This window comes from Plectropomus leopardus, chromosome 5, assembly GCF_008729295.1.
Source record: "Plectropomus leopardus isolate mb chromosome 5, YSFRI_Pleo_2.0, whole genome shotgun sequence".
Taxonomy (NCBI): domain Eukaryota; kingdom Metazoa; phylum Chordata; class Actinopteri; order Perciformes; family Serranidae; genus Plectropomus; species Plectropomus leopardus.
Genome location: NC_056467.1, coordinates 10,431,804 through 10,459,562, shown reverse-complemented (window position 1 = coordinate 10,459,562; position 27,759 = coordinate 10,431,804). Strand labels below are relative to the sequence as shown.

The following is a 27,759-nucleotide window of genomic DNA, read 5'->3' as shown; positions in this document are numbered from 1 at the left end:
AAATTATTTTTTAATTCTACTAATTTCTTGCAATTTGTGGAACACATCATACCAACTTGCTCATAGCCTTTTCCTCCATGTTTTTAAAAGAAATCACATCCATTTGCTCTGGGTTCCAAGGGTTAAATACTTGTGAAAATGCTTCTGAAAGCAGAATAAGAAAAGCGATGGTCAAACAATTAATCATTTTTATAATTTTGGAGAAATGCCCCTTTTTGATGAGCAGAGTGCAAAGGTGTTCTGATACTTTCATCATTTAGTTCTCTAGCGTACAATTTATGTAGCGTTCAGTTTTCACACATAATTTAGCTAGTATGTATTTTTAATTTTTGTTATTAAAACACAGTATGAATTAGTACATGCAGTCAGTGTTGTAAAATCTCAAGGAATATTTGTCTTTATAATTTAGTAGCGCGCATGGGTCAGGATGAAGAAGGTTTGTCTGCCTCACTAAGAGGGGAACAATGAGGCTGAGTCCACTGCCTAACCTCCTTGAAAACTCACAGAGTATAAAACATAATTTTGTGTGCTTAACTGACTCTCTGCCTCCTCTGATTGCCCTGCACATGGTGTGTCTCTCCATAGATTATGCCAACCGTTCGTGAGGACTCAGGTTTCTTCTCCTGTCACGCCATTAACTCCTTTGGTGAGGACCGAGGCATCATACAGCTGACAGTGCAAGGTAAGACTCAGCTCAGCTCATGGTTTCTTCAGTGGGTTTGTTTGGAGGAAAAATCCCTCCAGGAGTCGTAATTTTTCTATCATTTATTACTTAATTCATTATTTATTAATCTAATTGATGCACAGTTTGACTCCTGCTCTTTGTAGTCTTCTCCTTCATCTCCCATTGGGGAAATCACAGACTGAGTAAAACCGATACATCTGTCTGGTCTGCCTGCCGTCCACTTCTATTTCAGGACTGTCACTGTAAATCTGTTTTGTTTCCTTCAGAACCGCCCGACCCTCCAGAGGTGGAGATCCGGGAGGTTAAAGACCGCACCATAGCTCTCCGCTGGACCATGGGCTTTGATGGCAACAGCCCCATCACAGGATATGATATTGAATGCAAGAACAAATCAGGTAGACACAAGTTGAAGAAATGAGCTGTTATGTCTTTATAACAGTAACTGAGATGTGGCTATACAGTCAACAAGACATCTATACATGAAAAATGTTACAGCCCATTCCTTACAGTCTATTTTCCCCCTCCACTTCCAGCGTCATGGCTATCAGCCCAGGTAACCAAAGATGTTTCACCGCAGCTCAACCAGGCCACGATCATCGACCTCCACCCGTCCTCCACTTACAACATCCGCATGGTCGCCAAGAATATCATCGGCAACAGCAACCCCAGCAACGAGCTCACTATCACTACTGATGAAGCAGGTAACTAAGATTTTTGAGCATAATACTAAATCCAGTGGAAACACATTTTAAATCAGGGTTGTCAGAAATTACACAAAACTACAAGGCAAAATTTATTGTGTGGTATATAACCTTTTCAAGTCTGGACTGACATCACTTTTCTTGTGCTGCATTCAGACACCTTTGACAAGTATTTTTTCACTTTTGGAACCCTGAGAAAATTGTTGAGATTTCTTTCAAAAATATTGGGAAAAACGGGCAATCAGCATCATGGTGAGAAATGTTCCAAAAATTGCAAGAAATTTTGGAAATTATTTTTTAAAAAGCTAGGGAAAATGTCAAGGGAAAAGAAAAAAGCTAGGGAAAAATTGTATTTATTACATTAAATTATGTTAAATGATTGTATAATTTTTAAGCACTTTTTGCCAAGTTTGCCAAAAATTTATTTATTATTTTTTTAAACTTAATTTCAGGTCATTTTCTTCTACTTTTTACTAATGTCTTGCTAGTTTTGAGGTAATTTCTTCTTTTGTTGTTCATTGCCTTTTTACCATGTTTTTGAAAGAAATCAAGCCAATTTGCTGAGGTTTCAAAGGGTTAAATGTCTAGTTAGTAAAATTTAGGGGGGTTTAGTGTTATCCAGGGGTGATGACTGCAGACTGCAACCATCTGAACCATCTTCTTCAGATTAGAGCTTCTTCAGTGTTCATTGTTCACAGGGTTTTCACCCGGAGTCGAATAAACATGACGCTGCAACATGGTGATCTCTAAACACTACACTACTACTAATTTTCATCCACATTTCAGTGCTAAACATTACACTTCCTTCAGGAATGACAACCCTGTTTTGAATGCATTTTTAACAGTTTTAGCAAATTTCAGTATGGAGTTCATACTTTAGCTGCTCAAAACTACAATTGTTACTGAAAAGGTACTTCACACTGCAAACAGTAAGGAAGAAACTCAGTGCAACTGGAATTATTTTACCTAGAACATAAAATAAAACTTCACGTTACTCAAACCCCACTCTTTGAAGTGTTAATTTGGCTATTATTAACTTAGTACTTTACCCCTACTCTGTGGAGGATTGACTCTCAGTCCAAAGGCTGGTTTTGAAAGAAACTCCTCCGCTTTAGTGTCCATTTCCTTCTGGCCCTTAAACCTGTTGAGTCATTTTGCACATAATTATTTTATGGTTGCTGGAAATGAGGGGCATCATCTTTTATATCTGGGGAGACAGAGCAGTTCACTGTTGCTTTTAGTCAGCTCTATCAGTGTTCACTTATCTTCTATTGCCTTTAATGATCCCCCCACAGGCAAACCAGCACATTAAAACGCCCCATTTTACTGGATTCATTGCTAAAATAAAGTCATAAACTTCAAATTAAATAAAACATGTATCACTTCTCACATTATTTTAAAGGTTAAAGTTGATGATGTTACTTTTTTTTTTTTAATTATCATTAAGTCGAGTTGGAAACAGCAAGGTACTTGAATGAGAGAGAGAGAGCATGAAGGAAAATCCATTCTTAAATCAACAGCACCATCTAGAGAAACTGAATGGGACATAACTTCTTTTCTTAGTGGTGCATCATCCTTTTCATTTTAACTCAAACATGCGGTCATAATGAATGAGTGCTTTATTTACAGCTCCTGATGGCCCACCACAGGATGTCACTCTGGAGCCCACCTCCCCGCAGAGCATCAAAGTTTCCTGGAAGGTAAAGAAACAAAGCAAAGTATTTTATTTTCACTCTGCAGAGGTTATATACAGAGGTATATATATATGTTTGTGTATGTGTGTGTGTGTGTGTGTGTGTGTGTATTATTATTATTATTATAATTATTATTATTATTAATTTTATCATGTCATGTCATATCATCAGTTTTATTGCACTAAAATGTGGATTAATGAACTATAAAGGGAATTGATTTTATTATTCTCAGCTACCAAAAATTAAATCAACATTCACATTAGCAATGTATAAAATGTGAAAAATTGATACTTGGCATCCGTGGACTGATACAATATTGCCATGCCAAATATTGCAATTCTGTGCTGTATCGATTTTTCCCCCACCCCCTGGTACTATAGTTCTTCTGATCGTTCTCTCTCCTCCTCCTCCTCCTCCTCCTCCTCCTCCTCCTCATCCTCATCCTGCAGCCTCCTCAGAAGCACCTGCAGAACGGTGTGATCCGCGGCTACCAGGTAGGCTACAGGGAGTACAGCCCAGGTGGGAGCCACCAGTTCACCATCATCAGTGTGGACACCACAGGAGACACCACAGAGAGCATTGTGCTGGACAACCTGAAGAAGTTCACTCAGTACAGCGTAGTGGTGGTGCAGGCTGCAAACAGAGCAGGCACCGGGCCGTCCTCACAGCAAGTCGTCACCAAAACTTTGGAGGATGGTGAGGAGGGGGTGTGGGTGGACCAGATGTGCTATACAGATATTCTGTATATTTTACTGTAAATGTGCATGGGTCCAAATCCATATGTCCCTGTTGAGGATGTTTTAATTTGTTTATTGGGCTGTCACTTTAAGTTAATATAATTTTTTTTTTTTTTTTTTTTGCGAACTCTTTGCAGTTTGACTGCTGCAAGCTTTTCAGATGCAATGGCTCAAAAAAACTTCATGTGAAAAGGCTCCCCTCTACTGGACATTTATTAAATTACATCAGAAGGGCACTTGAGCTTCAGTATTACCAAAAGGCTTTGAGGAGTAGGCAAATATTACAAAATTTTAAAAACCCCCTCGTGTTTTTGATGCCCTGTTTTTCTTTGCAAATTATTCATGATAAAATAATATATGAGATTTTTGTTGTTGTTGTTTTTAAAAAATAATTTCTTCAATTAAATTTGCAAAAATACCAAATGCTTCTAGCATACGTAATACCCTTTGGCATTTTTAAGATCGTTTACTAAGAATATTCACCAGGGAGTCTGATGGTGCAGTTTTTATATTAATGGATAATAAAACTTTAAAACTTTTAGTCATTTTAAAAATACTACACCACTTTTAACTAATGTCTCCTATTGTTATTATAAAATTTGGTTTTCTCAGTTATGAAGAAAAAAAGCTGTTTCATTGTTAGACATGGCACAGAAATGTTTCATTAATCTAAAAAAATGTTCCAGATGTAATATTTGGTGTCCGCAGTTATTTTTTTGTGGTATTCAGTGAATTGCCTGCATGAGGGTACTTGTACAGACAGTCACTGGTATTGCCACTTCATAACTGGCATTAACCCTCCACTCCAACACTTTTTTTACTCTTTGTTCGTCTGACAGTGCCGTCTCGGCCTCCTGAAAATGTCCTGGCTGTGGCAAAGTCCCCAGAGGTCATCTCACTCTCCTGGATGCCTCTGCCCAGAGAGGCTCTCAACGGAAACCTGCAGGGGTACAGAGTCATCTACTGGGCCAACCTGCCTGACGGAGGTAATAACATCACCCAAACATGGATGAGATTTATTGACTGACACAGATGTTTGCCATTTAAGTCCATTTGTTACATCACCTGATTTTTTTCATTAATGCTTGTCAGAGTTCATCCACTAGGGGAAGCTGTGGTATTCTGTAATATGCTGTTGTGATTTGGAGGTGTTGTGTAGCTACAAACTTCCTGATAAATTACCAACAGCAGTTACCCTCAGTAAAGGGCGACTGCAGCACATTCACCTCTCTATCTACTATATATCTAATGCTATCATTTTTTCAAAGTTTTGGGGTCATTTTCAGCAACGTATGTGCACTTCCAATATACATTTTTCACCTACAATTTTATTTCACATTATGGGTGAACTATGTATGATTTTCAAGCAATTTGTGCCAAATGACAGTATAAAATGATTGTTTTTTTGCATGCTGATCAACAGTGGAAATACAGTTTGCACTGCACAGACAGAATATTTGTGCTTTCTGTGTTTCTCCCATGAATGTATACCCTGCTTTATAGCAGTGATCCAACCCTGCAGTCTGGCTGCTCTCCATCAATAATTCACAATGCAATAACTCAGTGAGGCCCACTGCCTTAGCTCTGAGTGACAGGACACAAGGGAGTAGAGGAAAGGCGAGAGGAATCAGGTCCATAATGAAAAGTAAAATCCCTTAATACCTGTTTTTTAATAGTTAAAATATTTCAATATGCAGAGGATTGCTTCCTATATGTTACCTGTACTGTACATTCATGATGATTTTCTCAGGAGACAGGGGTATAATTTAGCTTTCATGACAGGTAACCAGTATTTGGATAACTTATGAAAGCTGCATTAACTGTTTTGGATTTTAGTATTCATTGTGATGACACTAAGCTGCACCATTGTACTGAAGTGCATATTGATTTTGACACCCAAGTTTATTAAAGGGATTCTTTGCCAGTTTTCAACCAACATTGTATAGCTCAAAATCCAGCAGATTTTTGCTGGTCTAGGGCTATTGCTCAAACTACAGATTGTACTTACTCATTTTTGTATGCCCGCCACCTCAGACATAAGCAATATAGAAGCACATCAATTGAGAGACCTGCCCCTTTTTGTCTGTCTCAAACTCAGCCCAAAGCAGATCAAACTGTAAAACTAAGCAGTGCTAATTGAATATAAACCAAGATTGTATCACTGTATTGCCCATTTCTTACCTTGAATATATTCAGAAACATGTTTTAGTGCATTGTTTAACTGTAATTAGACATTGTTTGTTACCAGGCGACCTGCAAAACTGTTTCCTGTGTCAAAACAGCTAGGCTGAATTACGTCACCCACCAGTGGGGCGGTTTATCGGTCTGTTGCAGCACAGTGCATTCTGGTAGTTGTAGATTTTCTGCCTCTTGAGGAAAAGCAAATGCCACAGCTTTTTTCCCTCTGTTTTTTTTATGTAGCACCAATTTCATAAGAATTTGCATCATTTTACTGCATAGTTAGCCCAGTTTTATGAAAAGACCATCTTTCCAGCAGTGAAATATGTTTATCTCCAATGCGTCTTCTGTCCCACGTCAGAACTGGGAGAAATCAGGAACGTGACCACCAATCAGCCATCTCTGGAGCTGGATGGCTTGGAGAAGTACACCAACTACAGCATCCAGGTGTTAGCCTTCACTAACGCTGGAGATGGTGTCCGCAGTGAGCAGATCTACGTCCGCACTAAAGAGGATGGTATGATACATCACCTTATATAACATAAACGACACAATCAAATTTATGTTCACCCTACTGTAAATCTTACTGCTGTTTGCTTGTACCTACCTCATAATTTAACCCAATGCTTAAATCATTTTGGATTAGGTGACTGGAAGACTTTATGTTCTGAAAATTTATCTGTACAGTTAGGTTGAGCATGTAGCACAAAAGTCAAGGTTATATGTTGCTGTGTAGTGGAGGAAAATGTATTGCCCACTTATTACAGAAAATTTTCGTGACCTTTTTCAAGAGTATAAAACAAACATATACATCACATGTTGTATTTCAGCGTGATTTTCTACATGCAGCGATATGTACAAAAACTACATATGCATGCATATTCATAATATTTATCTTGGCTCCTCCAAACCCTCCTCTGTTCTCTTCTTCCCCCAGTTCCTGGTCCTCCAGCGGGCGTTAAGGCTGCAGCATCCAGCAGCTCTGTGGTGTTTGTGTCCTGGCTGCCTCCGCTCAAACTCAATGGCATTATCAGGAAATACATCGTCTTCTGCTCTAACCTGCATCCGATGGTAATAGCATTTGTATACCAAAACATTTTTTAGTGATCTCTTCTAAATTCCCAACCAGTTTTGTCACAGCAAATCCAGGGATTGTGGTCTTGAGTAGCCCAAACATTAAAACTTGACATTGTACGTGAAACTTTGAATAAAACCATTTGCACAAATGGCATTTCTCTGGACTTCACTGCTGCTACCAAATGGTACATTAATCTCTTCTATCTCTCTGTTTCACAGGTCATGAGTGAGTTTGAAGCGTCTCCAGATGCCTATTTCTACAGGATCCCCAATCTGGCTCGAAACAGACAGTACAGTATCTGGGTGGTGGCTGTAACGGCTGCCGGCCACGGCAACAACAGTGAGAAGATCACAGTGGAGCCTCTTGCCAAAGGTAAAGCACACTGACCAAGCTGGCCCGAAAATAACCTTTGCTATTGTCAACAATAGCAAAGTTAATAGTTAGTGGATTTTCTTTCTCTATGAAACACATACATATTTACAGTAACATTCCAAAAGTATGTTGTTAGTAGGGGTGTTACGATCCATCAATCTGCATCGATATATCGATTAAATGAGCAACGATCATGAATAATCGATGCAAAGTGTAAACATTGATCCATATCATCCTCTTTCAGGCGCGCCCTTTGAAAGTCTGTGTCACATCACAAAGAGTCCAGCAGATAATGGCGAGCAGCCAAGAGAAAGATGATGAGGATATATTTCTATTATTTACTCGGGAATAAATCATCAGTGTGGAAATGTTTTGTTTTCGGAGGAACTGCAAGCCAACAGACAGCGCACGTCAGATGTAAACAAAAGTGGTACTGAGGAATCATGACATACATGCCAGGCCACTTCACTGACTTCTTGCTAAGGTTACAGTAGCTGCTCTGTTTCAGCAATTTTATTTTTTTTAATTTTTTGACTAAAAAAATGTACATGTTGACTGAAAGTCATCTGTGCTGTTCTGTCAGGAGATGCAGGGACTTAAACCAGCGGTGAGTAAGACAAAGCATAAATAATAGTAAGTGGGTTAAGTTATGAGTAGCAGAACAGTCCATTAGCCGCTAAGCTAATTTCTGCAATGTAAAATGCCATAGGCTTATGCTAGTAACATTAGCATGTTGTATATGTGGGGGAATGTGACCTACAAAAGACAGCTGTTTTGTCTATGATTATTGTCAGTTATTATTAAGTTTTATACTTTAGTGAAAAGATCATGTTGTTAATCCAGCATTGTCTGTTTGTGTGTTTTAGCTCCAGCCAGGATTCTGACCTTCAACGGGACAGTGACCACTCCCTGGATGAAGGACATAGTTTTACCATGTAAGGCTGTTGGAGACCCTCCTCCTACCATCAAGTGGCTCAAGGGAAAGTAAGTCGTTCACAAACATTTGCGTAGTGCTGCTGAGTACAGATAGATTATCAAACAATGTAATGGCTTTTCATCATGGCCAAAAGTAATTACGTATTGAACTTTGTTTCTGTCTGTCTCCAGCACTAATGGGACTCCTACGCCTGTCCTTGTGGACGGTCGTCGTAGTGTCCACGGCAACGGCAGCTTCATCATCCGCACAGTGAAAGCAGAGGATTCTGGGAACTACAGCTGTGTGGCCAGCAACAACTGGGGGTCCGATGAGATCACCCTCAACCTGCAGGTCCAAGGCAAGTCAAGTAACTTTGTTATATTTCAACCTGGACACTATTTCCCCATTTTTTTGTGTCTAAGTAACTAATTTGAACAACATTTGAAATCAGTCCACTGCTGGGCAAGAGCATCGTAGCCAGTAATTGCATAACAGACGTCAACGTTAACACTCAGAACAGTTATGCACGATCAGTAAACATTGACTAAAAGTGTTTGTTTATGCCACTGACCAGCTCAGGTTGTTATTTTAAGTTTCTTACAACATTATGGAAAGGGTCCATGGAAAGATCAGCTTTTTGTTGAAGTATAAGCTCCTTTTTGTTTAAGCAGAAACTGCACGAAATCGCTATTGCCAAAACTCCATTTGATAAACTGTGATTTAATTATTGTAAAACAAGTCATTCAAAGTTGACAGACAAAAAACAAAACTCACACAGACTATCTTGGTTCATCTTTCCAACTCAGTTTTTGTTGAAATTAACCCTTAATTCACCCAGTAAGATGTGAGAGTAAGTCGACTTTATTAAGGCCAAACTTACCATTTATTAAAATGGAGTCTGGTGTGTTTGGTGATGGTGATTTTGGAGCTGTTTTTATGAAACAAAAAGGATCTTACTCTAACAAAAAGGTCTACCTCTGCAGGGAGCCTTTCCATGATGTTGTACAACACTTATAATGATAACCTAAGTCTGTCAGTAGCAAAAATAAGCGCTTTTAGTGGATGTATACTAAAGGTGCAAACTGCCTACTGTGGTAACATTGCAGCCTGTTTCACAACTGTCAGCTGCAGCACTCTCACTCGCTACAAGACCAATTTATAAAATTGTTGTTCCCCTTGGTCACTTAGACCAGAAACATGGGAAAATAAGATCCAAGTTGAAAATGACCAAAGTTACCCTTTAAGGAGCAGTAATGTTGCACTGGGTGACAGATTTCTTTATTATGGTAAACACAGTCAATTTGACAGGAGTGGGCTTGAAACTTGAACAACTGTTGGGTAATGTATTTATTAGATCACCAGATTCCCAAGCACAAAGGTATCTGCCTCCTGACTTTCATGCAGTTCCCAAAACTTTGAGTAGAAAGAAACAAAAAGACAGAAAGCAAAACATCCTTGTTAAATGGTTTTTCTATCTCATGGAGGAGTGTGCCCAAACAGGGGTCACCATATTGTTTGTTACAGATTAGGCACTGAAAGACTGGAGGCAGTTTTAATACGAATACTAACCATGCTGTGAACCTTGTTTGTCCTCAGTCCCTCCTGACCAGCCACGCCTCACTGTTACCAAGACTACCACCACATCAATCACATTGTCATGGATACCTGGAGACAACGGAGGAAGCTCTATCAGGGGTGAGAACGACACACATACTGCGAATGAATCTGAAACAGCACAATAGACAGTTTCCTCACATTTTAATGTGATGTACACAAATGTACTTCAGCTCCATACATTATGCTTCATATAAAAAGAATCACCTCCCCTCAGCTCCTTATAATAACCAATGTCACCTCCTCCTTTTCTGTGGTCTAGCATCCATGTTTCTCATTATCTGGTGGTTCAGGCTGAATACTCGGGCCCTAAAAGGTAGATTAAAAAGCAGCAGGGAAGATTAGGTCTGTTTAAGTGAGAGATTAAAGTGCTCTATCTTAAAGAAAGTGCAATCACAGTGTGACTGTTTGTGGTGATTCATCATTGCTCCTAATCATCTGCTCCTGTCTTCAGAGTTGCAGTCACTAAAAAAAGCTGTTTGTGATGCCTTCTCTGTGATATTTGTTTTGCTTCCCTTCTCACAGCGTCATCCATCACTAAAATACACACACCTAAGCTTACAATTGTCTATTTTTAGCCAGGCTTGCAGCGTGCTCTAGGGAAGGCGATGTTGGTGGGTCGGCTTGTCCTGAGACTTGCACTCCAACACAACTTGTCCTGATAACTATAACTGAAAAACTGAATGATTGGATAGATTGGCATGAGTTTCAGTAAATATATTCATGGTGCCCTGAGGTTGAATCTTAATGATCTCTGACTTTTTATTTAGTGATACCAACAGGTCAACACTTCGCGAACATATACTTGCTTGCTTAATTTTACTAAAATATTACAAAAATAATGACATTACTCCTGTTAGGAGCAGTAAATGATTGTGAAAGTTTTCTCTAGGGTTAGTTCAGCCATTTGTATGACTGGTAGGCTAGTTCTTGTGTATGCATTTCCCAAAATTTCCGGTAAGCAGTAAAGTTTTGTTACCTTGATTAATGTTTGTATGTTTTCTGGCTTTCAGACACCTCCATGTTATACAGCTCCATGTCAGGTGACAAATAATGATAAAAATACATTTCTGCCTATTATTATGACTTGGATTGAGATCAGAACAGTATTTAAAGTCAGAAACTGATTAATACACATGATACAGTAGCAGAATTATTTCTTTTAATAAAAACTGAGTCATGACTAAGGGGATGTCTCCAGGTCTGAAAAGTTAAGCCAATACAGACGTTCCTTAAACTCACCTTCTTTCGAATGACCAGCTGGGGGCAACTCCACTGTTTGCAAAATGAAGTCCAAACTTGAATATGACCTTACTTCTCACTTGATTTAGTACATCAGTAGACATTTTCTAAAGGAGTTTATGGTCTCAATCACTAGTTTCAAGTCTTCTTAAATACAGCATGATATTCATTTTGTAAATTATGGTCCCACTGAGAGTAACATTGACAATAAAATAAGGTATGCTTTAGGGCGTGGCTACCTTGTGATTTACAAGTCACTACCATTGCGATGTCCTCGAGTTCTCTGTCAGATCCACCCTCTGATCCAAATATGATCATTTCTGGCTTTAAAAACAACCAAGATGGTGATGGCCAAATTGCTCAGTTCTACAAAACTGTCAACAAAGTCATGGGGAAAGTGACGTTGGCCTTGTCAGTTTCTTTTTATGTAGTCTATGGTCACGACTGAACCTGACAAGCTGAAACTGAGGTCTAAAACAGCCGGTGTGTAGAAGATGAACATGTTTGATTTACGCAACAATAAACTACCCTCTGCTGACACTCTCAGGATCTAATAATTGCAAAGTTGTCATTTTTCATCCATGTAACAATTTTATATCTTGGTGAATTACAGCGTCACAACACCACAAATTTGGCTAACCTTGCTATTCTCTCTTAAGTATTTAAACTACATGTTATGTAATATCTTACATCCACTAATGATGAAGAGGTAAACTGTTAAAAGAAAATATTTGTTTTATCTTAAATAAGTCAACGTCCAGGCTGCTTTAAAATGTTAAGTTTTTTAAGATAATAGACTTTGTATGGTATGAATGTTATATAATTATGTGGAAATAAAAGTAAAATTTTCTCTTTCATCACTTTGCAAATCTTCTGTCTCTCTTCTTCCCGTCTCATCATTTTCCTCCCCAGGTTACATCCTGCAGTACTCAGAGGACAACAGCGAGCAGTGGGGCAGTTTCCCCATCAGCCCCAGTGAACGTTCGTACCGTCTGGAGAACCTGAAGTGTGGCACCTGGTACAAATTCACCCTGACGGCCCAGAATGCAGTGGGGCCAGGGCGCATCAGTGAGATCATTGAAGCTAAGACCCATGGGAAAGGTAGGAAACTGATTTTGTTTGCTACATTTTGAGTTTTGAGTCTCAGAAATGCAGCACTGTGAGAACAGCTAATCATGGCAAGGGAATACTTTGTTTTCTCAGCCACTGAAATATGATGACATGATACAATTTTGTTTTCATCGATCCTAAAAACTCATAACTCAAAACGTCTATAAAACACACTAAATAATGTCAAATTTGGTTGAAAAATGCTTCTCTTCCCCTGTAACTCATATTGCTCTGAGCTTCTTTATGTCTTCAAAAGTTTTCATATCAGCTGACTGTGAGATGTTTTGTCAAAGTTTTAGCTTCACCCTCTGTCCATCTTCTCTCTCAGAGCCGCAGTTTGCCAAAGAACATGAACTCTTCACCAGCATCAACTCCACCAGGGCCAGGCTCAACCTGGTTGGCTGGAACAACGGTGGCTGTCCAATCACCTCCTTCATACTGGAGTACCGCGCAGTGGACTCGGCCACCTGGACCACTGCCCAGCGCACATCGCTGACCAAGAGCTACATCCTCTACGACTTGCAGGAGGCGACCTGGTACGAACTGCAGATGAAGGTCACCAACAGCGCCGGCTCAGCAGAAAAGAGGATCACCTTTGCTACTCTCAATGCTGACGGAAGTGAGTTTGGATTAAACAGATTGTCGCAGAGTTGCACAGATAGCGAGGATCATTGGATCAGGATGGAGAAGAAGTATCAGTAGCAACTCAGGGGTAATTTAAGAAACTTTTAAAAAATAATGAAATGTCTCTTCAAACTCCAAATTTGGCCAAATATCTCAGTCTAATTAGTTTACTTATAACATGTATGTGATGGATCAAGTAACAGGTATAAAACCAGTGAAAAAGGGTTTTGTTTCTTCTCCTTTTTGTGTTCTTTGATATCAGATCTCATCCTGTTTAAGGTGTTCTTCTAACAACATTTTGAAGTAGAGTGCCACTATGTTTCACATCAACACACAAAGAAGAGGAAATAAGAAAAACTGAAATGACTATTCTTAAATCATTACAACATAAGTTAAAACAGATTTGTACCCTTTAATGCGACTGTTTGGGGCAGCAGTGTTTCAGCATGATGAGCGACTGCAGTTTTCCTACAGTTTTGTCAGCCTTTGAGCACATTGACAGTTATTCTGACGACTCAGCTCAGTAAGAAATCAGGGACGGTCCTCAGATTCTCCACGGGCCATGGTGTAGCTTTATTTGCCTTGGGCTACAGATTGTGTCAGTCATACACAAAGGAGGTGCAAAAGCTGTAAAGAAGGATAGGAGGTGGTGAGAGTGCTGTGGTACACTCCAGACTATTCATTAATTTCCTTGGAAGAGTTTTGCTGAGACATGTAAGCTGCCTGTCACGATGTTGTGTGTGAGTGGATGTGCTTTTGCGTGTGTGTGTGTGTGTGTGTGTGGGCATATTTGTATAGATACTATTGTCAGTTTGACGGTGGGTCTATAGATCAGCTCAGAGGCCCAGGGGACTAGAAGCACATATTCAGTCATCTACAAACCTGGTGCCCCAGCTTCAGTCACCCACAGGCTTCTCCACTATGACTGAGGAGAAAAATATATTTTAACAGTGAAATTAAGGAAAGGGGAGGAACTAGGCAATCTTAATACAACTTTAAAGCAAAAACACAGATTTAAGTAATATATAAATCGAATTCCTGTGAACAACCCTTAGCAGTATCAACAAAGCAGGGGTGAGTTTTAATCCACCTATCAATCCAGGTTTACATATGTTTATCTGTTTATACTTTATGCAATGATAGATTAAGTACTCAGATCTCTTACTTAAGTAAAAGCAGCAATACTACTGTGTAGAAATACTCTGTTACAAGTCCTGCATTCAAACTTTTAGGTAAAAGAACAAAATTATGAGCATAGAAGTATGCTTAAAGTACCAAAAGTGTCTGTTCTTATCATACAGAATGGCCCATTTCATGATCATTGGCCTCCAAAATGTAGTTGAATATAAACTAGCATAACATGGAAAAACAGTACAGATACCTTAAAACTGTAGCCTTTTTAAGTACAGTTCTTGAGTAAATGTACTTAATTACACTCCACCATATGCTGTGTGCTAAGGCAGGCTCTGGGCTGCTGTGATCATGTTCAAAAATTGGAATCAATGGATAGCTAAAAATACTAACAAATCTATCTTATCTACAAAGATAATATGAGCAAAGCTCAAATTAGAGGCTAATGAAATACTTAAATTACTTTTCTAATTTGTTTAGAACAGCCAGGATTGCCTTTTTAAACATATAGATCAACTAGAAGAACTACAGCTGATGGGATTTTTTTTAATAGAGTTCAGGGGCTACAAGAAAATCTGCACATTAAAAGAATGCATGTGGAAAATCAGTATTCAAAATTTAGTTTCTATGCATTTCTTATCCCTATGATCTTGACTGTGTTGCATAACTAATTTTTCTTCCGCCATTGTGTTGTATATCAACATGGTTATTTTGGTGACATGTAGAATGAGCAAAGTAGCAACCAAGTATTAAGTAAAGAAGATGTCATACCTCACCTAACAAATAGATTAAATTGCATCACTCCATATGAACATTCAGATGAGGCTTTTGGTGTCTAATTCCTCATTAATGTCTGACTGTCTTTTTTCGAAGGTACTATCCCCCCTTTGCTGAAAACAGGAGATCCCATCTCAGACAACATGTCAGGCAGCGGGGGGCTGAAGATGGTGGTGACCATCACCTCTGTTCTCGTGGTAGCCGTGCTGGTCTTCATCATGCTCATGGTGCTAAAGAGGAGACGGAGGGAGCAGAGGCTCAAGAGACTCAGAGGTGAGTTAAAGATCAAATTATGGTTTATTTTTTGTGACGTGTATCTCGCAGAGTAAAAATGTGCTTTAGCTGAATGACAAAAAGACACCCACACTTCATATGGTCCTTAAGCACATTCACATACTAAATACACACATGTTGAAACTACACATCCAGTGTTTGAGAGCCATGTAATTAAAATTGTTTTATGCTTTGCTGCATCTGAACCAGATAAAATGAGTTAAACCAAAACTGAGGCTAAAATTTGCTTTTGTAATTAAGAGCGTAGTTGTCTCTTCAGGTCAAACAGCACCATGTTCATTTTTCAAAGTCTCTATCATGCTTTCCTTGCCTTTTTTTAAAGGGGAATTTAACAGTGATTGTTCAGTGTTTCCAGCGCTATAGCTTATCAACTAGGACAGTACTATTATGGTATTAACTACCTCTTTGCTGACTTCACAGATGCCAAAAGCCTGGCAGAAATGCTGATGAGGTATGTATGCTTAATTTTAATTTATGCCCGCTGTTTTCCTTTAAGCAGCAAACATAAATCACAGTGTAGCCCAGAGTTACAGTACCTATCAGTAAAAATCAAATATATTGCCCTCAGGATATGCTGTCCCTCTCGCCTCCTTACAGCTACTTATCAACTTAAACTGAATTGAATTAGCATTTCTGCAATACAATGCAAAACCACACAGCTGAAAAGTAATGAAATTTTTTCATTAATCTCCTCAGTAAGAATACAAGGACTCCAGACACAGTGAACAAGCAGCAGCAGACATTAAGAATGCACATCGACATCCCCAGAGCCCAGCTCCTCATCGAGGAGAGGGACACCATGGAGACAATCGGTAAGATATATGATGTGAGACCTTGTGCTGATCAGTCAACATAGTCATTATGCTTATGACTGACATGATTGTTTTTTCTATGTGTCTGTTTTGTTTTCTTGCTTCACTTCCATTTGTTCCTCTCTGCCGCTCCCCTCTTTCCTGCTTATTTTCCTGTCTCGTAGATGACAGGTCCACCGTGCTGTTGACAGACAATGACTTCGGGGAAACAAATAAGCAAAAATCCTCCACAGTGACCCACACAGTCCACTACCAGTCTCTGTCCCAGGCCACTGGACCGCTGGTGGACGTGTCCGATGCCAGGCCTGGAACCAGTGAGTCCCACCACCGTCAGTGCTCATCATTTATTTCCTTTTCTACTAATTATACTACAAGTACTTTGTTACTAAAAATAACATAATGTTAAAAAGTGTCTTTTGATTTGTTTAGTTAGTTTGCAGCTATGAGCTTCGCATTGTTAATTTTCCTCCCGAATCTACATAGTTACATTCTTGTAGATGAATGTCACTTTAAAGGAGCTGTATGGGATATTCAGAGCTCATCAGTGAGCAGGGATCGCCTGCACGCAGCTTTCAACAAGGAGGTGGCAACGCCAGTGATCAGAAGTAAATGCTGCTAACAGCGCGAGCAGAGCAAACAATGGCAACAGTGCTGATAGAGATAACAGTGGAGGGAACTGGGGGAATCAAAGGGTGGGCGTTATACTTCCACAACAACACCTTTGCTACACTGGCAGAGAGGACAACTTTATAAGCAACTACCGTATGAGTGCACTGATTAGCTAGTCAGTGGTATATCTTTACACACATGATCTTGCATGCACTGAAATGCACACACCACAGGACCGTCTACCACATAGACTGTATAAAAAAGATGGACAAAATGAAAGCTCCCCAAAAGCGAGACTAATGCAGCTTGATCGCCCCCTGGTGGCAGGCTGCAGTGTAGGTCGTATAACCTGCCCCCTTCATGTTAGCATATATGGGCCAAACTTTAAACTCAAAAGTATGTGTCAAATATATTTTTCCCAAAGATGATTTCTGTCTTTTTAGGTGGTTATTATCACGCTGATGTACGTTAAAGCGTTAAAGCATTTTTCTAATAAATTCGATGCTATATAAAGGGGTTGTGACATCACGATTTACAGCTGTATGTGGTGTGTGGGTGGGAACTCGATACAACTGAGATCACTACTGTGCGCAAATTTGTGTTTCCTGATATGGTGAAGAAATAGCCCGCTTTATTCTGTCTCTGATTGGTTTACTCTGAAATACTTACTCAAGCCTTAACCCTTCTCTTACCTAAACATAACCAATCCACCCAACAAAGGCAACAAGCAAGATGGCAGCAGCTGTATGCGGGATGTTTTGGCTTCAATTTTTTGTACTGTGGGAGGAAGTTGAGATGCATCTGCCACAACAAAGTATAGAAAATTTGTGGATTACAACACACACAAAGAGTGTGTCTATATTCTTTGTTCAGGACACCATTACTCAAATACATCTTTATATAGCAATAGTTGTTTGCTTCTCTATTATTATTTCTAATGTTGTATACAGCACCTTTAAAAAATATTTGCCTCAGCAAAATACAATACAAATGCTGGTACTAGCATTTCATTGTATGTTTATCTGAATTACAGCAAGGAAATAGCTTTTTCCACCGAGTCTTAGCTTAACGGTAGACCTCCCTCATACAGCCTGTGAGCCGTCTTCTAGCAGTAAGATTACAAAGACAGGGCAGCTGTGCTGCAAGAGCTTCTGGTGTTTGAGCTCCACTGAAGCAGAACAGATGAAGAGTAGCGATCTCCCTGCCTCCTCTTGACACATCCTCACCTGATTGCCCCGCTTCAACTGGCCAGTCGGACCTGAGTGCACACATGCACATAAAGACATGGGCACACACACTCAAATTAGTGGTGCACTGAAATGACTTTGTGCAGTCAGAGCAGACATGAGATATTTTCCCACCTAAATTGGTCAATCCAGATTCAAATACCATTACTAATATTCACTTTTGAAATTGTTTCAGTAGAGTTAGACATGCAAATTATCGTCTGCTAATGGAATGATTTAATATTTAAAATCTAAATCAAAAGCACATGATATCACTTTAACAACCTACCAAATATAACAAACACGCCATGCTTTTTTTTTTTACTTTTTATCTGCTCTCAGCAACAGTATGCACACATATCAGGGCAGCTGTAACACACACACACACACACACACACACACACACACACCACACACACACACACACACACACAACACACACACACACACACACACACACACACACATCTACACAAGAACGTAAAATACACAGACACACACACACACATGCATTTACCACACCAGCATATAGACATATGATTTGGTTCGTTTAACCTAGCCAGTCGGGCATGAACCCAGTTTTGCCGACTCATCCTTTTTTCCTCTCTCCCTGCTGTTGGCCAAACACCTCCATCATTTCATCCCTCCATCCCCACTGATAGGATTACTGTCTGACCTACTACAATTACCAGCACCATTCTTCTCTGCACAGATCCAATCCAGACCTTTTCTAAAGGCCCTCACTCTGATTTGGCCCAGCGGTGCACAGAGCAGCCGCCTGTCTGGGTCAGGCTGAATATGATACTATTTATATGTCTATATGGAGACAGTTAGAGCTTAAGATGGATGATAATGTCATAGCAGGAAGCTGTGGGCTGGTAATGTTCAGTGTTCACTGAAGGGGTGGCTTTGTACCACAACACAGTGGGAAAGACATACATTTCCCTTCTCTTTCATAGGTTCCAGCTATAAATCATGTAATTTTTGGTTACTGATGATGAGTCACATCTGAACAGCTGTTAGCAGGGTCACTGTATGAATGATCCAAAAACAGGGTCTACTGTTTATATTGCAACTGAAGGTGTGAGAATTTCAAGATTGTGTCTATCAGCTCCTGGAGGCAAATGTGTCCCCGTTGGCCTGAATGTTTTTTGTTTGTTTGTTTGTTTTGATGCCATCCCTAAAGATGTCATTTTTTACTCTGCACCATAATGACAGAAATATGTTATTTCCATTCTTTTATTGACAAAGTCATTTGGAAATGAAATACTCTCTTGGAGACTAACACAATTCCCATTATTTGATTTTGAGAAAAGAAATTTTAAGGAATGCACTTATATACGATCCAATTCCAGCTCCACAATGACTCTTTCAGTAAACACTGTTTGTTCATAAATGGAAAAGTGATTTACTGTTATATTTAGGCACTAATGTCTATTTATTCACAAAACAGAAACTCTCAGACTTGATTTTTTCAGTTCAGTAAAAAGTGCAAGTTAATGTGACAGAGGACTTAAAAATGGAGTGGCTTTTTTTAACTCTGTTCATCAACTATTTGTCCTGTTCTCTCCTCAACAGATCCCACTGCCAGACGCACTGCCAAAGCTGGTCCTGCCGCGGCACGGAGCCGCTATGCCAGCCAGTGGACCCTGAACCGCGGCCCACACCCCACCAGCTCCCTCGCACACCCTGACCACTGACTGGAGACTCCCTACGCCACGCGCCACAGGATCTGTGGACAAGGAGAGCGACAGCTACAGCGTCAGCCCTCACAGGACACAGGTAGAGTAACAGGGTGAAGTGTGACCATTGCAGCTATCCAGGAAAAACATGGACTCGCAGCCTTTTTTTTTATAACTAAGGTTGGAAAGTTGGGGCGTGTTTGACAGAAATCATGTTGCTTTTGTGACATTTTCAAATGTGATAGCAATCTGCATGCTCTCACATTGGCTTCTCTGCAATCCAAAATACATTGGCAGTAATTTTTCAATTTGAAAGCGCAACTTCTGGGCGTACTCTTGACTGAGGGTGCCAAGGTGTGAATCCAACTTGAACCTAAACCATTTCCCCTCTTTCTCTCTCATACTTTTGTATTAAATCCAAAACTAAAACAATAACCATAAAAATAAACCACATAAAGTCAAATTTCACCAATCTATGTTGTATTTCCACAACACCAATTAAACTTTTGTATTATGCCATGGCATGTGTTTATCAGATCGTGCACGGAGCAGCATGGTATCAACAGAGAGTGCGTCATCCACCTACGAGGAGCTAGCCAGAGCCTACGAGCACGCCAAGATGGAAGAGCAGCTCCGTCACGCCAAGTTCACCATCACCGAGTGCTTCATCTCTGACACCTCATCCGAACAGATGACAGCAGGGACCAACGACTACACTGACAGCCTGACCTCCAGCACACCGTCTGAATCGGGCATCTGCCGCTTTACCGCTTCGCCGCCCAAACCTCAGGATGTCAGTCGGGTCATGACCATGGCGGTGCCCAAGGCGCACAGACCTGGTGAGGAAGTGGAGTTTACCATACAACTAATTTTACCTTATATTTCCCCTCACTGAGCAGCCCCTCTGTCCCCTTTCCTTTCCAGCAGTACACAATAAAAAACATAATCTAGTTTTTTCATCCGTATTTTGTACAGCAAACCAGTATGGGATCACTACAGAGTAATGTTAGTTGTAGCTTAGTGAATATTGAAAGGTTTGTTCGCCTTCACCCACACCTCTCTCGCATGTGTTGTTAGATCAGGAGGTAGACGATGAGATGAATATGGATACATTGCACCTCAAGTGCACTCTTTAGAAACGTTTTTGCCAATAATAAAAGGTTTTGAGTTTAAATAAAAAATAAAAGATAACAGAGCAAATTACCAGAGGTGGGGCCAAGTCATTGTTTTTTGCAAGTCCCGATTAAGTCTCAAGTCTATTCAAATAAGTCAAGACAGACAAGTGCCAATACAAGACCTTAGTCCCAAACTTCAAAATGCACTTTTTCTCCCAATGAAATGCCATTTTATCAAAAGAGTAATGATATATTACATTTACAAAAGTCATTAATGGTTTTTTACATTTTGCATACTGCAGTTCATCTTTTTGTTGGCAACTGCGTAGATAAGTATCATTATTTTATATATATATATATATATATATATATATATATATACATACACATATTATTTCACTGTATCTTTTAACACTTTATTCAGTCATTCATTTTCAGACTATATGAGACTCTTCCTTTATTTTCTTTAGTGCCATACATTTTCTTCTGGCAGAACAGATTTATTAGTTTGTTGTGTACGAACACCCCACACTAGACTACTGATGGCCACTATGGTCAACTTCCTTCTTTTTTCAGCTTTGATAATGTTTCAATCCCAGAGTGCATCTCACTAGTCTTCAGACTTGCATATAGTATATTGTTGCATTGAACCATTACACAGTACACACGACTTTCACTGGAAGTGTTCCAGCTTTTTCCAGGCCCTGTGTGGGTGTAGCTCCTTGTTTTCTTCAACTTTTAGAGCCTTAACACAGTAAGCAAGCCACATCATGAGCAAGGATAATGAGATTCTGCTCTTCCAATAGCTCCCCAGGGATTACTTTTATCGTTAGACAACAGAAAACTTTTTTTGCGAGTTTTTAAAACTACATGAAGGTTATGTCTCAAAAGTCTTTCATTACATCTGCAGTTTGAAGAAAACTGCTGTGCTGTCCTGCACTCTCCTCTCAGGTTGTAGTCTTACCTTACGTGACCCTCTGTTCCTCCGGGTAGTCCTGAAGATCAATTACCCGTTCTGGCAGAACATGCCGGCGAGCTGCAGACCACACACCGGCATTCAAACAGACAGACACATGTACACAGCTCATCTATCATCCCATCTGCTGTCATGTTATAGTGTGTCTGGGGCCACTGATAATTAGCGTTGTTGGAGGTGTCCTGTCCGAGGACCAGCTCTGTATATGTGTGTTTGTGTGTGTGTGTGCACAAGGGTACACGCTCTCAGAATCCTCAGTCTCATCAGACAAGGGTTGAGGCCATCAGATCTGCTTCTTAAGTTTCAGGCCTCATTATGCTTTGAACGTTTGTGCACAGGACAGCAGACTCATATCACCAGTTCGGCGGGGAGAGAGGGCAACTAAAGGCTATCGGTCAACCTTATCTGAAGCTATTGTCACTCAGTACAAAACAGCACTTAGTCGCCACAGTGGAGTTCAGTGTAATACCAGACTCTTAGGCTGATGCGGCATCGCTAAGGGTTTGACTCTGGTGTCAGTTACTTTGGAGGAGACATTATAGCCATAAGAATCAAGTTGTGTTGCCTCCACAGTTTCCTGGGCAGATGACTGCTCGTAATGAGCTATGTTTTGATATTGCACAAAAAACAGTATGTAAACACACAGAATTTAAGATGTAAGCAGGAAAATTGTATGCAAATTTCATATGTCATGAGTGAGTCGGCCTAAATTTAGGTCAGATTTTTACACAAGAGAATTAGTGTTTTCATCTTTTTTAGCTGTGTGAAATGTTACATATTTCAGCTGACTCTACAGTCAATGAAGTCCTACTTTTTTACAGTTATGGCCGATTCATCACTTTTTAGTTCCTTTTAATGCATTTAACAAAATAAAAAAAGAAAATTATGCAATAAAAGATTGGCTATCTTCCTGTTAGATTACAGGTGTGGCTGTAAAAATGTTTTTAATATTTGTATATGGTATGTATGCATACCAAAATTCATACCTGCAAGTTTCTTGATTTTTTGGGGGTTTTTTTTGTAGTGGTTCCTAATGAGCCATTTTGCCACACACCACCACAGGACCCTCTAAATATCAAATCGTTCACCAATTATTACGCATGCAAGTTTTGTGAGTTTTTGAGCACCCTTAGCCCTTCAAAAATGCAATTCATTTGGCGTAACAATAATAATAATAAACATAACAATTTTAATATGGTCCTTGTACCTTGCTCAGTGCTTGAGCCTGAACAACAAATACTAGAGATTAAAAAAAAAAGAAAAGAAAAGTAATAAAAAAGAAAATAAGTAGAAAATGCTGTTTTTTTTATAACTGGACCTCTGTACCTAATTTACCTGTTATGTTCATAATCTAGAGTAAAACCAAATGGTCTCTCCACTCTTGTAAATCTTAAGTAGAGTTTGTAACTGTGTTCATGTACCGAAACCTAGACCCAGTGTGGAGCAGATTGACTGACAGCTTGTAAATGACCCCACTTTAACCCCATCACTGTCTCTATTACATCGGACTGACCTAAACTGACCTCACGCTCCATCAGAGGGGCTGAAGGCAGCTTCTCATTCATCTCTCTCTTTCTCATCTCATTTCACGTGACGAGCCTCACCTGACAAACTTGTTACGAGAGTAACAGTTTATTTATTTGTGCTCTCCCTCTTCAGCGCCTCATAGAAGTGAATCTATTGAGTCCATGTCCCATTACAGCTTGTTCCTCAGCACTTTGCTCATAAACTTTTACAGCGGTGCTGGTAATTACAGAGCTACAGGCAGCATCCAGCTTCAGATAGGCCTGTAAATATGTTATGTGTGTCCTCAAACGACACACATAGAAAAAAAATCACCCTTTTCAACAGTGCAGACTGAGCTGAAGATGCAACAGACAGATTAATGGCCTGGCAGAGTGTTGCTGTTGTATTCTGGTTGCACAAACTGTCCCATTACAGTATGAGCTGCAATTTACTGGCTGATGAAGTTTCGTACTACATTTCTAATGAGCCCCCACAGAAACACTTAAATCTATATTTAATTCAATTAACACTCCTAGCCATTCATCATCTTTGCTGGCACTAATCGGGCTTATTATAAAACACAGTAAATTATTCATTCTCCCTGTGAACCCAGAAATCCATTCTCCAAGGTCACATGTTGGAGTGAATCTGCGGAGATGGCCTCGTCTGGGCTGGCATTGACGTCAAGTAGCATGCTTGTGTGTACACACGGTATATACTTACATTTGTGCATGTGTGGGCAGTGTACATGTGAGTGTGTCGGCACGTGTAGGAGAGAAAACACGTGTCGAAAAGTAGCAATGAATTGATGCCTGTAAACTCTTGTTGATCTCTGGTCGTCTGAAGATGAATGTATCAGCAGCCATGAAACAATGCAGACACATCTTCAGCTTGTCAAGTGTTGCATCTCCAGATCTGGCAACCCAACACCCTTTTTGTAAGGGACTAATTTGCTGTGTTTAATATGTAATCCAATCAGTAAAAAGGGATACAATAACAGAAGAGGTACCATAAACTCAGTGAACTGAGTCAAAGTGTCTTTCCCTCTCTTCCTCATCCTCTTATCTAACACTTTAGACAATTACTTAAAGATTGAAGAAGCAGCTTTTAATCTTGCTCTATCACTCAGTCAAGGTATTAAACCTGACCTGGTTTATCTTGCTACAGGCGCTTGCAAGTTATTCTGTTTCCTAATAAGACCCCAGCTCTTCCTCTCCTACAGTGCAACTAAACTTGCAGCAGATAGGGAGTTCGATAACTACTAAATAAATGCAAGCAATAGTCTGTCATTCCGTTTCTTCACAGTACGAAAAGATAACTCAATATTTTAATCATTGCATCAGTCCCTGACAATGATAGCAAAGATAACATTGTAATATCTAGCTCCCTATTACATTACGTTCTGCACAGTTTTTCTGATAGCAACTATGAAATCCAATAGATTAACACTTGGTGGAAAATTGGTATTACATTAAAATAATAGTTATATAAATCATGTTCGCAGAAGGGCCCCAGGTGAGCAAATGTAACAGTGTGAATGTGAGTTAGATATGGATTTTTGACTGCGGTTCATTTAAAGTGATAGGATGGAATAATACAAGCGGAGTCTGTGGAGAAGCTAAGACCTTTTAAGAGCACGAACTGTACACAGTGGGGATCCCAGAGAGTCTGTAGGGGAGAGCAGAGAATATCATCATGGAGCCAAGCTCACCCCATTTGCAAACAGCAACAGTGTGGGGCTGGTGAGCTTCTGTGGATATTTCTTACAGTCAGAATGTCAGCAGGTCCCAAATTTAAAAAAAAATATATGTGCAATTGTTTTTTTTAACATAATTATGCAAATGTCTGTGTTTTATGTGAGTTTTCAGTCTCATCTTTTAATATCTCTGTTAGAGGGAACAAGAAAAATGTTGTTTTTTTGGTAATATTATTATTATTTACATGCAGTTGACATTAAGTGAAAGCTACAATAATGGATAGATTTATACAGTATGAACAATGGATTGTAGTTACAAACCAAGATAATTGTTATCTGATTCCATATTTACACTCAGCACAACAAAGCATCTTATTGTCTTTCAGCTCATTGTTTTGGTTTTACAACCCACGACTTTACTTTAAGTGGCCAAAGAAATCAATCAGTGCTAATTTTAAGTATTTTCATTTCTGACCAACAAGTCATCGGAATATCAGCCTGCATAGAGACAAAGTGTAATTGAACTAAACCTGTTTGTCTCCTGTTCCCTCCCAGGAGGAGAGCTGGTCCACCTGCCGCCTTACCTCCGTATGGACTTCCTGTTGAACCGCGGCGTGCCACTGGCAGCACGAGGTGGAGGGGTCAGCAGCAGCAGTGGCAGCAGCAGCAGTGGAGGAGGAGGAGGTGGTGGTGGAGGTGGTGGTGGTGGTAGTGGTGGAGGAGGAGCAGGAGCAAGTGGAGTTGGTGCTGGTGCTACAGGAGAAACAAGAGGAGGTGGAGGAGGTGGAGGAGGTGGAGGAGGAGCCATGGGCCAGACCTGTCTGGAACCCCAGAGGAGCCGTACACTGAAGAGGCCGCCTCCCATGGAGCCCACCCCCATGGAAGTGCCATCGCCCAGGGAGGTGCAGCAGTGGCAGCCAGGAACTGCCTCCACCCTCCCCCACAGGGATGTCCGGGAGAGGGGGGAGGCCCGTGGTGAGGTCCGGGCAGAGGTCCCCTCCTCGGGAGACCTAGCCCAAGCACAGGCTGCCAAGCTCAGCACTTCCCAGGAGTCACTGCTGGACTCCAGAGGACACCTGAAACAGAGCAACAACCCCTATGCCAAGTCTTACACTCTGGTATAACACTGGGACACACAGCGGACTGCGTCAGACAACAGGACTACTGCAGACACACTGGAGGAGGAAGGACAAGAGACAGACGACAGGCACAGGATGGACAGTTTACCACAACAGAAATTGTTGTATATAGAGCCTTTCTGAAGTGGATGCTTTTCTTTGAGTCTGTCTTTCTTTCTTTCGCTCTTTTCTTTCTTTCCTCTCTTGCTCTTCTCTGTTGCTTTCACACTTTTCATTCTCTCACACCTCGCTCCTCTTCTGATGAATTTTCTCTCACAGTTTTTATTTTCTACTTGAGTATTCTTTTATTCTAAAGTGACAACATATGAGGATTGCCAAAATGATTTATTTAAAATTTGAGAAAGAGAAAAAATACTATTGAATTTATATCAAGGACAATTATAGTCATTATTATTATTACTATTATTATTATATAAAAAGAAAAAAATATCTAAAAAACAAGAAGGGAAAGGGAGGAGGAGGAGGACTCTGCAGGAGAACATTGCTTTCTTAATTTATTTTTATTTTATTGTCGCAGTGTGATGAAATCTGTGATTGGGTAACTGAGGGGGTTTTTAGCACTACAAGGAGCCAATAGCGGAGAAGAAGAGTGACGCCGGACACAACCGCCAATGCTGACCAATCGTAATGTTTTTCAACCTTTCTGACGACTGCATGGCGACTGATCAAATGACAATTAATAGGAATGGCTGGAAATCCCAAAAAAAAAAAAAAAAGAAGAGAATTTTTGTCACACTATGAAATTATACAATGTGAATATATATAAAGAGATCACTTTTATTTGTGGATATTACGGGGAAAATGATTTGGTTAATAAAGTCCTTAGTCATGTTTGCACACATCTGACTTCGATTCATATTGATGGAGCCCATCATCCATCTGTCCCTCTCTTCCTCCTCCTGTTCTTCTGCCGTCCTTTGTCCCAATCTCTATAACCCACATCCATCGAATACTTTCCTTTGAGACGTGTCATGTACAGAAAAACAGTAGTTCTTGGTAAGACCAGAAATGAAAAATAAACAGAACAACAGCACCTACTAATTTTAGGAAAACACATTATTTTCTATTCATTTTTCCCACATTAAAATAGTTTGTGTGAGTGCTGGTGTTCTGTTTGTTTTTGGATTCTGTGCACCTTTATATTTTGTTTAAGATTTTTGCAGTTGTGTGCACTGCTTTTTTACCATCAGGATTTAAACAAACCATCCTTAAATCTGGGCCTGATGATTGCATCCTCAATTTGCCCCCAGGAGTTATGCTGAAAACTAGCATGTGATTATTAACTTTGGTGAAATACCTTATTTTTATATATTTGAATGGCTTGCGCCCAAATACACAAATACTTAAACCTTTGAACTCTGAGCTCATTGGTGTGATTTTTTTTTCAGAAACATTGGCAGAAAAAATATTTTTAAAAAGTTAGGGCAAAATGTTTAGGGAAATAGTAAAATCTAGAGAAAAAAATATATTTATAATTACCATAATTACATAATTAGAATTCTAATTCTGTCACAGAATTATTATAAAAGTTTGTTGAGCATTTTTCCAGGGATTTTTTCAGTTTTTTCTCTCTTAGTTTTCAGGGAATTTTCTTGTACTTTTTAAATGTGTCACTAATTTTGGGATCATTTCTTCTTTGTTGCTTATTGCTGCCTTCTTTTCCTGTTTTTTTGTTTGTTTTTTGTTTTTTAAGAAATCAAGCCAATTTGTTCAGGTTTCAAAGGGTTAAAGGGTAACTCCGATAATTTATGTCAATTTATTAGTCATTAGGTCATCTGAGTTGTTTCAGCCTGTGCTTGCATCCTGCTGTACACACTTACAGCAGAAAGCCTCAGTTACATACTC

The 27,759-nt window shown here is 39.8% G+C and overlaps 1 protein-coding gene across 1 annotated transcript in view; it reads left to right on the top strand.

Moving 5' to 3' along the window:
• LOC121943125 (Down syndrome cell adhesion molecule homolog) overlaps positions 1–26,056 on the top strand; it is a 135,848-nt gene extending 109,792 nt beyond the window's left edge. The window contains 23 exon segments of the mRNA XM_042486543.1: positions 586–682; positions 952–1,080; positions 1,219–1,386; positions 3,016–3,086; positions 3,530–3,776; positions 4,657–4,803; positions 6,357–6,512; positions 6,933–7,066; positions 7,292–7,445; positions 8,312–8,429; positions 8,553–8,719; positions 9,958–10,056; positions 12,130–12,318; positions 12,656–12,946; positions 14,956–15,132; positions 15,574–15,604; positions 15,850–15,965; positions 16,130–16,279; positions 19,379–19,479; positions 19,481–19,562; positions 19,565–19,582; positions 20,019–20,321; positions 25,331–26,056. Of these exon segments, the coding sequence (XP_042342477.1) occupies positions 586–682; positions 952–1,080; positions 1,219–1,386; positions 3,016–3,086; positions 3,530–3,776; positions 4,657–4,803; positions 6,357–6,512; positions 6,933–7,066; positions 7,292–7,445; positions 8,312–8,429; positions 8,553–8,719; positions 9,958–10,056; positions 12,130–12,318; positions 12,656–12,946; positions 14,956–15,132; positions 15,574–15,604; positions 15,850–15,965; positions 16,130–16,279; positions 19,379–19,479; positions 19,481–19,562; positions 19,565–19,582; positions 20,019–20,321; positions 25,331–25,899 (3,714 nt within the window). The 3' untranslated portion in view covers positions 25,900–26,056.
• Positions 26,057–27,759: the final 1,703 nt, after the last annotated feature.